The sequence below is a fragment of the Myxocyprinus asiaticus genome, chromosome 47 (genome assembly GCF_019703515.2).
Source record: "Myxocyprinus asiaticus isolate MX2 ecotype Aquarium Trade chromosome 47, UBuf_Myxa_2, whole genome shotgun sequence".
In the NCBI taxonomy this organism is placed as follows: domain Eukaryota; kingdom Metazoa; phylum Chordata; class Actinopteri; order Cypriniformes; family Catostomidae; genus Myxocyprinus; species Myxocyprinus asiaticus.
Window position 1 is genome coordinate 9389564 of NC_059390.1, and position 15805 is coordinate 9405368.

The window sequence follows — 15805 nt, forward strand, 5'->3', positions numbered from 1 at the left end:
CAAGATTTATACAGTAGCACCTTTTGTCCTTTGTCTGGAATGACATATGAAAAGCACCTACAGTTGAAATCACAAGTGTTGATGTCAAGGAGAAGAGAAGAGAAGTGGAAGATGAAGTTTGGGTCACATGCGTTTATTTATCTTCATCAGACCACACAAAGAGAGATTATGTGCGGAGATGAGAAAAGAGCAAATTGAGGTTAGGAGGAGAGAGAGAGAGAGAGAGAGAGAGAGAGAGAGAGAGAGAGAGAGAGAGAGAGAGAGAGGGAGAGGTGGGCGTGGAGTAAACGACAGATCATGCACAGCGAGTAACGGGAACCTAAGCTGCAAGCGTCCTGAGCTGTAGACAGATCTCATTAAAGGTAACCAGAAAAATCATTGTTTCAAGCTTTGTTTTGAAAGGAGGAGTCAATAAGAAAAAGAGACAATAGGAGAGAGAGAGAGAATTGCACATTTCTCCAGGAAGAGCATAAATAATTTCTAAGCAGCAGTTAAGATGGTGATGTATGCAGTTGTTTACTAGGATATTGAACTGAACTATGTCTTTTTTTTTTTTTTTTGTCTCGTGCGTGTGTATGTGTTTCAGGATGTATCGACCGGTGCAGCACAGTGTGTGTGGAGCCTGACGTTCCTCCCAGGGCTGTGTGTGATTGTCTGTCCTGTTTCATTGGTGAGAGTGTGCGTGGACATCTACCCCCACCCCCATTTCCTGGGACCTGTCGCCACGACAACCATGGACTGCGGACTGCGTCTGCCTCCCGTCATTGAGGAGGTCTTGGATTCTGCAGGTGCGTGTGTGTGAAACAGTGTTTCTACAAGTGTTAATTTGAGTACAGTAATGCGATGATGTGTCCAAATAATTGTTATTGTTACCCTTGTTACCTGGTCTGTCTTGAGGTAGAAGGTTTTGTTTAGAAAAACAAGGCTGTCCTGACTCTCTTTCTGTCTCTAACTCTTTTGTCTGATGTGTGTGTTACTGAGTGTGTGTGTGTGTGTGTGTGTGTGAGAGAGAGAGAGAGAGGGAGAGAAACATCAGTATGTCAGTCAGCAATCACACATGGGGTTAACTGTGTGTGTATCTTGGATGACAAAAAATGTGTAGGTACTAAACAATAAATTGAAATACTTCGGAAACTCAAATTATGACCGATTTGGAACACTCTTTAAAGGTGCACTCAGTCATTTTTTTCCCATTAAAAAAGTTTTACTCCTAAATAAATCCATAGTAATTTTGAAACATATGTATAAAGTCATGACCACTCACATGAGATGAAGACTCATAGTCATATCAGTAACCTTATAAAAGCTGTTTTATTCTACATGGGGCAGGGGCACCCTCATGGGGGCTGCCATTTTAGAATCACATGACCAGCTGAATACTACTCGCTTAATCTCAGTAACCTTCTTTTTACTGGACACTTTTAATCTTGGATTAAATTAATCATGGCCAATTGTGAATAGTGAATTTCTACAATGGCATCTGTAACTGAAAACTATTGATTTTGAATGATGCTGCATCCACACCACTAGGTGTCACTGTAAGTCCAAGATGACACAAGCAAAAAGTTACTGAGTACACCTTTAAAAGCAGCAACACCACAGGACTTTGAAATAGTGCTCCTCATGTGCAGCGTGCACAAGACTTGACTCACAACTGATGTAATTACAGGTGACACGAGAGGAACAACGCAGTACTGTGATAATGCCATAAATACACATTGCAGACACACATTTTGGGTAAAATAGTCAGTTTTCACTTATCAGTATTGAATGAATCATGGATCTTTTCCAAAACCTCACAAACTGTCTCAGGTTCAATACAAGTTAAGCTCAGCAGCATTTCTGGCATAACGTTGATTACAAAACAATATATATTATGGCTCATCCCTCCTTTAAAAAAAAAAAAAAATCTGGTTTCCAGTAAGGCACTTACAAGGGAAGTGAATGGGGGCCAATTCGTGAACGTTAAAAAAGTATAGATGCAAGATGCAAACAGCATGGGTGTTAACATGATTTTAGTGTGATAAAATAGCTTACTAACCTTTTCTGTATAAAGTTATAGCCAATGTTACAATTTTATTGCCATGATGATGTCATGTCAACAAACCCTAAAACGACTGTAAAAATGCAGATTTAAACAACATTACAGCTCAAATAATACATGCGTTTTTACAGAAGAATTAATGTAAATCCTTTTATAAAATTATAAGATTCACCTTTCTGCCTTTAAACCCTCAAAAAATTGGCCCCATTCATTTCCATTATAAGTGCCTTACTGTAACCTTAATTTTTGCTTTTTTTAAAGAAAAGGACAGACAAGTCGAAATTTTTATGGTAATCAACATTATGCCACAAATACTGTCGACTGAGCCTAACTTGTATTGAACCCAGAATTTTCTTTTAAGACATCATAGGAACGCTCCCAACGTGAAGGCTGTTCCAAAAAGGTTGGTACCTTAATTATGCTGCCTCCTAAGATATCTAGTTTTGCCCAAAATCTGAGGTAGCATCGTATATATCTTTCCCCATGTAGGCGATCCCAGAATGCACCGTGATGAATTCGGTGGAAAAATAAATCCAATGTGGCAGACGAAGTGAGAGGAATTTCCATAATGAATATACTTAGAATCCATAAATACTGAAAAGTATTGATAAAAAATAATGTAATATTATAGAATATAATGAAGATGTATCTCGCTTCACCTGGCATCTTGGATTCATTTTAATTTGTCATCACGGTGCATTCTGGAATCAGCTTCCCGGGGAAGCATACGTACGATGCTACCGTAGAATTTGGCCAAAACGATACATCTTAGGAGGCAGCATAATTAAGGTATCTAACTTTTGGAACAGCCTTCACGTCCAGAGCACACCTATGATGCCTAAAAGTGTTGCCTCCGGAGGCAGATCGCAATAAATTGTGTGAGGAACTGGACGAAATTTGCATAGTTCTTTTACATAAATCTTGCATTAAAATTGAATTCTTGATTGTGTATCCACAATCAACAAACAGTTGTTTTTCGTGAGTTTCGTGTCAGGTTGGTGGCGCGTCATGATTGATCTACTACAATTGTTTTTTTGTTTCACGTGCTGTATATTTATAGGGAAATTGTGTGCCTTGTCACCATAAATGGAAATTCTTTGAAGACATCAAGGAATTCTTGAAAACCAAATACTTGCTTTCTGATACAGTATGTTGCATGCTCACTAGGCTATTGTTATGAAACTGTTTTATATTTTCTGCATGCATGTGTGTACAACCTGTGCATGCATTTATTTTACTCCCTAGTTCTCTTCCTGGAAGAGCTTTGGTGTCAAAAATTGCTATTCTCTGCAAAAACAAGAAAGATTGTTTTAAATTGTGCCTCTGATCAAAAGCAGTGTCGAATCTGATCTTCAAAGCGTCTCTCCCACCATCTTCAGTTCTGTTATTCCGTTCCCAAAGAGCCTTTCCTCCTGTGACAAGAAGCACAAGGATTGATTAACTTGATCAGAGCTGGTATTACTGCGGTAAATTGGGACAGGACAGAGAGGATCATTTTAGCAGCACTACACCGTCAAACACACACTCTTGTTTGCTGTGCTTCCATGACAATTCCTTCTAAATGCTCTGCTGATTTTACCAACAATAATGGCACTGCCTACCTCTCCTTCATCCGCCAGACACCCACATGTTCCACATCATTAGAGTGCCACTAGCATTCCTTGTCCACCCCCAGACGATGAAGACACGCGTTCTTTCTCTCGCCGGCCCACATTCTTGGGTGCCATGGTGCCCACATTGGATCCAGCCGAACCCCAAAGATTTTCTGCTGCAGTCATTGACTTCATTTGCATATGAGGCTTCTGTCTCTCTTTTTTATTTCATGCATTTTAAGTGTTCGTCCATGTTGCTCCAGTAAATTCCAGTGACTGCTGACGTCAAGAGATTGAAAGGTTAGATTTACCCAGCAGCTGTTTTTTTTTTTCTTTCACACTGATAGAAAAGACCCGTTTTAAATGAATATTCCTGGTGCAACACAAGTGAAGCCCTATCAACAACACTGGTAAAATGCTGTAAATTACCACAGAAAATGTTTCTGACTTGTCCTTCAGGTTGTACAAACAAATGGAAATTGCACCTAAGGTAATTCACTTACAATAGCAGTCTATGGAATGAGGCATTGGACTGGGATAAACATTTAAATTCATACTGTTCTGAAAGTAAAGTCTGTGCAAAGTTACAAATTTTCAACTCCTGTCATGACAATGTAAAACCATTAAACAAAATTTTGCATGATAAGCACAAGGAATATGACGGTAATGCATAACCAGAAGTTAATCCGCCTAGAACAGTAGTTTCACTGCTAAAAGGACTATTTAGACCGATTTTTGTACTGAACAATTAATAAAAGCGCTTTATAGACTTTATAGACTTCCAATGTAAGTGCTTTAACATACACATGTATTTTGTTTGTTTGTAAAAACTGATGGACAAGTCAAAGTTATGTTCTGGGTTTATAGACAGCATGCCACAGATACTATTCACTCAAAAATGGAAATTCTCTCATCATTTACTCACCCTCATGCCATCCCAGATGTGTTTGACTTTCTTTCTTTCTTCTGCAGAACACAAACAAATATTTTTAGAAGAATATTTCAGCTCTGTAGATCCACACAATGTAAGTGAATGGTGGCCAGAACTTTGAAGTTCCAAAAAGCACATAAAGGCAGCATAAAAAAAATCCATAAGACCCCAGTGGTTAAATCCATATCTTCTGAAGCTATATGATAGAAGTGGGTGAGAAACAGATCAATATTTAAGTCCCTTTTTACTATAAATCTCCATTTTCACATTCTTCTTTTGTTTTTGCGATTCACATTCTTCATGCATATCACCACCTACTGGACAGGGAGAGGAATTTATAGTAAAAATAGACTTAAATTTTGCTATGTTTCTCATCCACACCTATCATATCTTTTCAGAAGACATGGATTTAACCACTGGATTTAAATATGGATTACTTTTATGCTGCCTTTATGCCCTTTTTGGACCTTCAAAGTTCTGGCCCCCATTCACTTGCATTGAATGAACCAACAGAGCTGAGATCTACCTTTGTGTTCAGCAGAAGAAAGAAAGTCATACACATAAAGGATGGCTTACGGTGAGGAAATTATGAGAGAATTTTCATTTTTGGGTGAACTATCCCTTTAACATGTTTTGAACTCAGAACATTCCTTTAAGGAGCTTTGCTCTTGCTTAAATTTTGCAGAGGTTTACATACATTGGCCTCTGAACTGAGAGTGACACAAACAAGGCATATCCCTGCTTTCCTTCCTCCAAATCTTCCTCCTGTCCATTCTGCGGAGCACCCTCCATGTCAGGGATGTGAGAAGTGGCTCTTCAGAATGTTCCAGAAAAGCTGATGGTGGGAATCTCAAGGGCAGTTCAAGTGAGATCACTCTCAGTTAGAAAGAAAAGTTACATGCACACACACACACACACACACACACACACACACAGAGAGACAGAAAACTTTCTCATGAGTGAGCACTTAAGTGGTCCACTGAGAGTGCTGACTTAGAAAATGTCTTCTTTTCGGAGTTTCAGAGCTCTGTTCTATCTTGCTGATTATTTTCATCTTTCAGCTAACCGTGTTTTTGCTTTTGTGAGCTTGTTCCTAAATAAAGCATGATATCAAAATGTATCCTTTTTTCTTTCTAAATAAAAGACCCTGGAATTATTGTGCATATGTGCATCAGTGCACACTATTCAAAAGGGGAAAAAAAGGCTTGTCTTTTTAATTTTTCATCAACTTTCTTTGTCTCTGAAACAACTTCTGTTCCGCTGATTTAATCAAGGCCCTTGGGGCGTGGAAAAATAACAGCAGCTAACTATTTTTATATAGTTGGATAGATTTATGTAGATTTTTATATTGTATTTTTTCTAAATAAAATGAGTGGGGCTTTCACATGCAAAATTCACCACCAAAATGCTGGAGTTGACAACTTTCCCAGTATTTGCTAAGGTGTTCTCAGTGATTTTAACGCCATTGCTACGTGGTTGCTAAGGTCTTGTGTTGTGTCCTGAGCCAAAAGAGCTGACCCCCAAGACTCTTATGTTTTTATCTGTACAAATGTTTTTAACCCTTTTTTTATGTACAGTTGAAGTCAGAAATTTACATACACCTTAGCCAAATACATTTAAACTCAGTTTTTCACAATTCCTGACTTTTAATCATAGAAAACATTCCCTGTCTTAGGTCAGTTAGGATCACTACTTTATTTTAAGAATGTGAAATGTCAGAATAATAGTAGAAAGAATGATTTATTTCAGCTTTTATTTCTTTCATCACATTCCCAGTGGGTCAGAAGTTTACATACAATTGGTTAGTATTTGGTAGCTTTGCATTTAAATTGTTTAACTTGGGTCAAACGTTTTGGGTAGCCTTCCACAAGCTTCTCACAATAAGTTGCTGGAATTTTGGCCCATTCCTCCAGACAGAACTGGTGTAACTGATTCAAGTTTGTAGGCCTTCTTGCTCGCACATGCTTTTTCAGTTCTGCCCACAAATTTTCTATCAGATTGAGGTCAGGGCTTTGTGATGGCCACTCCAATACCTTGACTTTGTTGTCCTTGAGCCATTTTCCACAACTTTGGAGGTAGGCTTGGGGTCATTGTCCATTTGGAAGACCCATTTGTGATGAGCTTTAACTTCCTGGCTGATGTCTTGAGATGTTGCTTCAATATATCCACATAATTTTCCTTCCACACGATGCCATCTATTTTGTGAAGTGCACCAGTCCCTCCTGCAGCAAAGCACCCCCACAACATGATGCTGCCACCCCCATACTTCACGGTTGGGATGGTGTTCTTCGGCTTGCAAGCCTCACCCTTTTTCCTCCAAATATAACGATGGTCATTATGGTCAAACAGTTCGTCAGACCAGAGGACTTTTCTCCAAAAAGTAAAATCTTTGACCCCATGTGCACTTGCAAACTGTAGTCTGGCTTTTTTATGGTGGTTTTGGAGCAGTGGCTTCTTCCTTGCTGAGCAGCCTTTCAGGTTATGTTGATAGGACTCATTTTACTGTGTATATAGATACTTGTCTACCTGTTTCCTCCAGCATCTTCACAAGGTCCTTTGCTGTTGTTCTGGGATTGATTTGCATCTTTCACACCAAACTACATTCATCTCTAGGAGACAGAATGCGTCTCCTTCCTGAGCGGTATGATGGCTGTGTGGTCCCATGGTGTTTATACTTGTGTACTATTATTTGTACAGATGAACATGGTACCTTCAGGCATTTGGAAATTGCTCCCAAGGATGAATCAGACTTGTGGAGGTTTTTTTTAGGTCTTGACTGATTTCTTTTGATTTTCCCATGATGTTAAGCAAAGAGGCAGTGAGTTTGAAGGTAGGCCTTAAATACATCCACAGGTACACCTCCAATTCAGTACACCTCATATCATAAGCTAATTGACTAATTGTCTAAAGACTTGACATAATTTTCTGGAATTTTCCAAACTGCTTAAAGGCACAGTTAACTTAGTGTATGTAAACTTCTGACCCACTGGAATCGTGATATAGTCAGTTTAAAGTTAAATAATCTGTCTGTAAACAATTGTTGGAAAAATTACTCATCATGCACAAAGTAGATGTCCTAAATGACTTGCCAAAACTAGTTTGCTAATATGAAATCTGTGGAGTGGTTAAAAATTAGTTTTAATGACTTCAACCTAAATGTATGTAAACTTCTGACTTCAACTGTATATTGCCAATTTTTAATAATCTGCCAGGCGAAAATCGGATAACAGAAAAAACAACAATATTATTAAAGTTATGTGCAGAAGTTTTGCATGGAAGAAGAACAAGTTACAACTTTAACCATTTTTATGGTCCCATTAATCCAAATGGATAAAATCAAATCCTGCCCCACATTATTTCCCACTACATATTTTCTTTCAAGCAGAATTACATCTCCTTATGGATGGTAATTGCATTTTGAATGCTTTCACTTCTTGTCTTTACTTTAGTATAGGGGTTTTCAAACTGGGGTCCGGGGAACCCACAAGTGGGCACTAGGGGTCGAAAAAAAAATTGTTTACAAAATATATTTTCTAGGGCAGTTAAATTTCAAATTTTAAGTTAACTAAAGTTAACAGTTTAACATTATTTTTCAATGCAGTTAAAAATAGTTACTGTTTCATACAGCTTTCTTAAGACTGGAAATCATAAGATTAATCTTGATTATTTTATTAGTAACAATAATCAGTACTTGCAAGTTCTCGGCTTGCTGAACACCGCTTTGTGCTCGCGTTTGGCATTTGATGTCGCGCTGCTTATCAGTGATCCATGCCATGAGAGCTGCAGCTCGTAATTGTTTGTTTAATCACTCCAGCAGGGACCTCTTGTTTGGACATTTTATCTTTCCACTTTTACTCATTGGACTGTCTGGTGGATCACACTACTGTTTATCAATACCTTACCATTATTGGTACCATTGATGACCATTGCATGACACAGTGTCATGTGTTGTCAACATGTCAGCGTCCATGAGGGGGTGACCCGCTCCATGTAAAATTAAATCGCTTTTACAGGGTTTCTGATATGAGTCTTCATCTTATGTAAGTGTACATCATTTTCAGCATATTTCTAAAAAATGCTATTCATGTCTTTGTGTAAAACTTTTTTAATTAGCAAAAATGTACTTAGTATACCTTTAATTTAATTGGTTTTGGCTTTTCAGTACAATAACAATATAAATGTCATATCTCACTATTTCTCTCACACAGTGGAAATGTGTATTATTTTTACATTAAAATATTTCGCTGCCTTTTATATTTTAGGAAGGTGGTCCCTCACTAAGGGGCTTATCAAAATTGGAGGTTCTTGGCATCAAAAAGTTTGAAAACCCTTGTGTTAATGTAGGTCTAAAGAGCCCACTGTTGTTAAACTCAGAGACACATTTTACTTAAACAATGTGAATGTTACCCAGTAAAATTATCATAATTTTTCATCCTTATTTTAAAATGTAGTGTTTAAAAAGGATCTTGGTTGAGATATTTTCTAAAAGGATTCTATTCCTGAACCGAACTATTCATTGAATATGCATGATTAAATCCAATTGGTTAGGTGTTTTTGTACATTAGATAACTTTTCAGATTTTGAGGTTGTGTATGTAGTTATTTTTTAGTACATTATTTGCACAAAAAGATTCCAGAAGGAGCTACTGGGGCTTGGGTGGGAGGAGGGGGGGTGGGGGCTGTAACCATAGCAACAAGGTGATCATGTGAACTCATGCAAACTTTAACATCATATAGCACCTCCCCTTGCTTCTGTCTGAGAGAAAAATCTGTTTTTCCAGTGCCTTTTTCTTCCCTCCGTCCCCCTTTTTCCTGCTTCCCACTTCGCCCCCTTCCCTCCCCTCCTCTCATTCTACCTTTTTTCCTTTCAAGCCAGGATAGAGCTGATGTGAATAATTCATGCCTCTCTTCACTGCACCAGTAATCTGACACGCACAGAGACACACACTCACACATTTAAAGCACTCTAATGCTTCTGGGACATTTTCTAGATTTATGATGTTGTGACATTGCAAAACACTGCAAAAATCATACTCGTAAAGGGATGGTTCACCCAGAAATGAAAATTCTCTCATCATTTAGTCACCCTCATGTGTGTATGACTTTTTACTTCTGCTGAACACAAACAAAGATTTTTTAGAAAAATATCTCAGCTCTGTAGGTCCATTCAATTCAAGTGAATGGTGGCCAAAACTTTGACGCTCCAAAAAGCACATAAAGGTAGCATAAAAGTAATCCATAAGACTCCAGTTTTAAACCCATGTCTTCAGAAGCAATATCATAGGTGTGGATGAGAAACAGATCAATATTTAAGTCCTCTTTTATTATAAATTCTCCTCCCTGACCAGTAGGTGGCGATATGCACAAAGAATACGATTCACCAAAAACAAAATAAGAAGAACTCTTAAGAGAGAAGAGAGCGGCTGATTTCGGAATGGCATACTACCATACTACTCTTACTATTTCTGATATGGCAGAAGTAGGAAGAGTTGTGTGTAGTATGCCATTCCGAACTCAGCCAGTGCTTAGGAGGGCTGGTGAAAGGGGACATTCCCTTTAATGTATATTTTTGTCTTGTTTTTTGGTAAAAAATAATCTTAACGTCCTTAAAACATCCTTAAACCTCAAGTAAAATTAAGAAAAAAATATCTGAGAAGCAAAATATTTAAACTGAAAGACTACAACTCTGATTTGTTTTCAGAAAATATATCTGTTTATTTTTCTTATCCCATTGGCAAATAATTTTTAATTGTTTTAACCTCTTTAAACTTTGTTAGATTAACCTAAAAAATAAAAGTAAAATTTGCCTATGGGTTAAGAAAAAATAAATAAAGCCTTATTCAAGATATATTCTCTGAAAACAAGTCTTAATATCTTATGAAGTTTTACTTCTATCTCATTTTAGGGACGTTGAGATATTATTACTGAAAAAAAGCAAGACAAAAAATATTAAGTTTTTTTTTTTTTTTTACAGTATGATTTTAGGGCACATATATTTAATCTCTCATTTTCTAAAGAGGCTTGATTTTAATGTGGGTGACCTCTGTGTACATGAGGCTAGTCTTACAGTATTCTGAGTATGTGTAATCGTCAGTGATGTGTGAAAAATCAGCAGGCTTTTAGACTGGATGGCTCTGCATCACAGCAGGCAATAGCTTAGATAACGCAGAGACAGGACCATCAGAGAGAATGGATATATGTTTTGTTTTCATTTTGTATTTGTTTTTGTTTTTTTACAGTGTCTCTCCTTTTTAGTCACTCATTATGAATATATCAAAGTCTGATTAGATATTCTGTTGCTGTGGTTACGTCTGTGTCGTCACTTACTGAAAACTAATTAGCAGTGTCACAATAGAGGAGAGAAGAGCAGCCATAAATATATAATTGGGATGTTATGAGAATACATTCATTGATATTCGTGAAACACAGGACTGTACTTACAACCAGATGCAAATTTGCATTCTGTTTGTGTGTGTATGTACAGTATATATGTATGAGATTTGTTTTTGGGTCATAATATCTTTAATGTATATTTTGTACAGATTGTAATGGATTTTGCCATACTGGCTATTTTCTATACAACAAAATTGAATGGGGACAGATGCTGTCAAGCTCCACAAAAGAATATCAAAATACTTAAAAGTAGTCCATGTAACTTGTGCGCTATTTTTCAAGTCTTCTGAAGCCATATTACAGCTTTGTGTGTGGAACAGACTGAAATTTAACTTCTGGAATGGAAATTGAAAAAATCTAATTCAAAGGAGGGCAAGCTTTTCAGAAACAATGTAAAAATTGATCTGTTCCTCACACAAAGCTATCATGGCTTCAGAAGACTTGGAAAATAGCAAAAGCTATACTGACTAATTTTATGGTACTTTTATTAATATTTTTTTTTGTCATTTTTCTGGAGCTTGAAAGCTCCTGTCCCCATTCACATTCATTGTATGGGAAAGAATAGTGTGAGGGTGAGTAAATGATGACAGGATTTTTATTTTGTGAGTGAACTATCCCTTTAAGGGCAGCGAGAGCCAGTGGGCTCAGTATTAGTACCTCCAGCCTGATCTCATTAATATACATAGTTATTTTTATGTTAATATTTGTAACATTTAAATGTTCATGTTTATATGTTTGGATAGACTATAAACGTACAATAAGGACGTTTGAAAGCATCTAAAACGTAATTTTTTAACTTATTTACAGCTTTAGAAACATAACATAAACATAAAACATAAAATATTGATGAATCCATCACAAATATATTTGAATACATGAATCGATTATAAATATATTTGTATATTTTTAAAAATTGAACCACTAATCGCGACCACGAGGAGGTTACCCCATGTGACTCTACCCTTCCTAGCAACCGGGCCAATTTGGTTGCTTAGTAGATCTGGCTGCAGTCACTCAGCATGCCCGGCATTTGAACTCGTGACTCCAAGGGTGGTAGTCAGCGTCAATACTCGCTGAGCTACCCAGGCCCTGGTAGGATTCAATCTTAAACCTTTGTTCCACCTCTGGAGTGGTCTGAGGTGGAGTAAGCCCAATGGAATTACTGCTGTGGCAGCAGTTAACATTCCCATCAGTCGCAGGAACATTCTGTACTGTAGCGAAACTCCAGGGTGGAAACAAGTCAGGAGTCGCAGGATGCTGGCCACACGCACATGTGGCAGAGTGGCAGACATAGCAAGCGAATTCAAAGTTATTGTTAAAAATGTAGTTGATTGTTTTGGGACCAGGCAGCTCTTTGACTTGTTCACAGAGAGGCCCAATCTCTGCACATGTTCCAGAAGCATTCTGGAGTTGCACATCACCTGTCGCTTTGTGGGGGTACAAAGCAGCCAGTCATCTAAATAAGGCAAAATTCGTATTCCTCTTGACCATATGGGAGACAATGCTGCACTCATGCATCTTGTGAAGACACGAGGAGCGATGGACAGCCCAAATGGTAGGACCTTGAACTGGTAGGTCTGATTTTGAAAGCTGAAATGCAAAAACTTCCTGTGATGAACAGCAATAGGAACGTGAAACAATGCGTCCTTGAGATCGGCACTCACAAACCAATCTTCCCTCGTCACAGACCGTAGAACATCGGCTGTGTGCAACATTCGAAAGGGAAGAACCTTTAGAAATAAATTTAGACGTCTTAAATCGAGAATTGGACGGAAACCACCATCCTTCTTTGGAATAAGGAAATAAGTCGAATAGAACCTGTCCCTCTGAACGAGGGGATTAACTTTTTCTATGGCTCCCTTTTGCAACAATAAAATAATTTCTTGAGAGAGAGCCATCGAAATTAATGATGGGGGGAGGGGTGTTGGCAACAGAACTGTAGGGTATACCCCTTGCTCAGAGTAGACAGGAACCAAGGATCCGATGTTGTGTCCCTCTATTATTTCAGTTGTTGTATTGAAAAATGACCGTCCACCGGCCGGAGCACCTCAGGCATTATGGGTGTGACCTTTGGTGGCAGTGGGGGGACGCTGACGTGGTCTCCCCTGTGGCTGTTGATGCGGTGGTCGAAAACCTTGAGCATCCTCAACAGCTCGAGGTCTCTGAAGGGTCTGTGGCTGTGGAGTAGAGTGTTGCTGAAAGCGTTGTTCTGGGGTAGCGAAACAATTGCGGACTTGAACTGCCAGTATCCTAAAAGTAGGAGTTCGCTGTACCTGTGTCAGCTGACAAGTAGCTTCGGACAACTTAACTCTTTTTTTTCCAGTAGTTCCAGGACATTTGGGCTGAAGAGGTGCCCTGGAACAATTGGAAGCTTTTTGCAATCCTCAGGCAGTTTTGCCTGGGCAAGCCACATTTGGTGGCAAGCTGTTAGGAGTGTAGCGTGAAACTGAGAAATGGAGGGATCGATATTTGCTGTCCCCAAAGTAGTGGAGGTAGCGAGTTGCAACTAACAGATTGTATTTTGTAGGCGGTAGACTCAGGCCTTTTTCAAATGTGCATCTGTGCATCCGCATTGTGCACTAGGGCAACGCACATTACCCCACAGAACCTCATCAGGAGACACAGCCAAGGCTGCATGACCCACCCAGATGGAATCCGCTTCAGCCATGGAAGCGAGCGTATGGGCCATCTTCGATCACCGCTTAGGTGCACCTGGACCTGCGAGGGTGCTCAAAGTCTAAAAAGGACATTGAACGTGGTGGATGGGGCAGATGGTCTATCAAGTCCCAGACAAACAACAGCCATCTGGAGTACATTCAGTATATGATCAGAAGATGTTGGGGCATTACCTGATGATTGAACAGAATCCCCACTAGAGCCACCTGCCACAAAAACTCAGCAAAACCATCCTGGGTGGGGGGAGGTTGCACAACATCATCTTTCAATTTCACATGCTCATGAAAATGGGAGTTGGAAGCACCTGTAGAGAGAGCATCCATGTCTGAATGATGTAAAAGTTAAGGGGAGTCAAGAGATGATTCCTCAGTTCATGGATTTGAAGCGTCCCCTTCTTCCTGTGTCACTGTTGCAGGCGGGCAGGTATCACAGGTTGAAGCAACTGGAGAAGATGCTTTAACTCTGCCATCTTTGAAGAGAGAACAGCCACCGTCTTAGAAAGTGAAGGATCCTCCACACGGCTGCTTTTAACATTAGTCTGTCACCACCGAAGCACGGCGTTTCTGTGTCTGCGGGGGTGGCTATCTCCAGCTTCACGAGTTTAACTGTCGAATTAGGATCCAATTCAGCAAGACGGAGCCGTCCCTCTAACATTGGTAAAAGGCTGCAATTCAGACACGAGTCAGTGAGAGTATCTCTCAAATGCTGAATTCCCAAACAAGGCGGGCAAACATTGTGTCCATCGTTGGGGAGAAGCACATTTTGACACAGTTTACAGATCGGCAGGAAGCCGGTAGCAATGGCGTTATGAGCCATGTTAGATAGGCAGTGAACACCTTTTGGATAGAACCGTAAGGCTACAAGTAGCGATAACGGACCGGGAATGTCGGGTTGATAAAAACACACTATCCAATATTCATTTGTAACTAGCCGTCAGATTGCACCGTAAGGCCCAGAGTATCACAAAAAACACAACAAAAAACCCCTACGGTGAGATAATAAAGTTAGGGGGAAACTGCTAACTATCAGTGCGGCTAACACCAGCCACCGGATAGAACCGAGAGGCACCAAGTGTTACCGACTAGCAGAAAGATGTAAAAAAAACCTCACCAAATAAGCCAATCCGAAATTAAATCCAAATCCATCGAATGGTGGACGCACGCTGTCACAGCTTTGCGAGGATGATGACTTCACTGCTCTAGTAAGCTGCACTTGTTTTTTTTTTTGTTTTTTTTGTTTCTTGTCCTTGTTCCTGATTTTCCAGGAGCACCACTGTGACTGTGTCCATCTTCTTCTCTCTTCACAGAGATGAAATGAGATGTACTGCGATTACTACTGATGTTTAGTCTGATTTCAAATGCAGCTCATTTGAGGGCATTAGGCTTTTTTAAAGAAATACAGGAAAAAGGAAGATTCTGTCATCATTTGCATCCCTCACGTTGTTCCAAACCTGAATTACTTTCTTCTATGAAACACAAAAGGAGATGTTCTGCAAAATGTTAGCCTTAATCACCTTGCACTTTCATTACTTCTTTTTTTCCTGTTCAGTGAAATTGAATGGTGAATGGGGCTTTCAGTCCCTATACTTTATGCCTAACTTATAATTTTGTGGTCAGTGGAAGGAAGAAAGAGATATAGGTTTGGAACGACATGAGGGTGAGTACATGAGAGAATTTCAGTTTATTTAATGAAATGTTATTTTATTGGATTAGTTGCGTAGCCTGAGACCAAAGCCTGAAAAATCATGTTGAAAGATTTCTGTGTTAAGGTTAAGGTCAGTGTAGTGTTACCCAGGGCTAGTAATGGGAATGAGAACAGAGTTATAAACAGGAAACTAATGTCACCATCTGGATTTAAGCCAGACTCGGGCAGATGTATGTTGGTGTACAAGTATGCATGCATGTAGTGAGGATTTTTAAATACTGTGGGTGACTTGCTTCAAAAATGTCTTTTGAAGCCTTTGCTTTGCTTGGAGGAAATTGAAGGTTTCATAGAGATGAGCTGAACCAAACTATTCCATTCTTTTAGAATGTAGGGGAGCAGCAGTGTATTTCTTTTCTGTGGTAGTGTGGCCAAGGGAGTCTAAGGTGCTGGATTTAGGCTCTAGTCTCTTTGGAGGAGTGGGTTTGAATCCCACTGCTGCCAGGCATGGTTTGGTGTGGTGGTGGCA

General features: G+C 39.2%; 1 protein-coding gene across 1 annotated transcript in view; it reads left to right on the top strand.

The window, feature by feature from the left end:
* Nucleotides 1-273: 273 nt before the first annotated feature.
* The window catches only part of LOC127436933 (coiled-coil domain-containing protein 136-like), a 45415-nt gene continuing 29883 nt past the window's right edge, over nt 274-15805 (top strand). Inside the window, exons 1-2 of the mRNA XM_051691468.1 lie at nt 274-362; nt 587-788. Coding sequence (XP_051547428.1) covers nt 734-788 — 55 coding nt within the window. The 5' untranslated portion in view covers nt 274-362; nt 587-733. The remainder of the gene's footprint in view (nt 363-586; nt 789-15805) is intronic.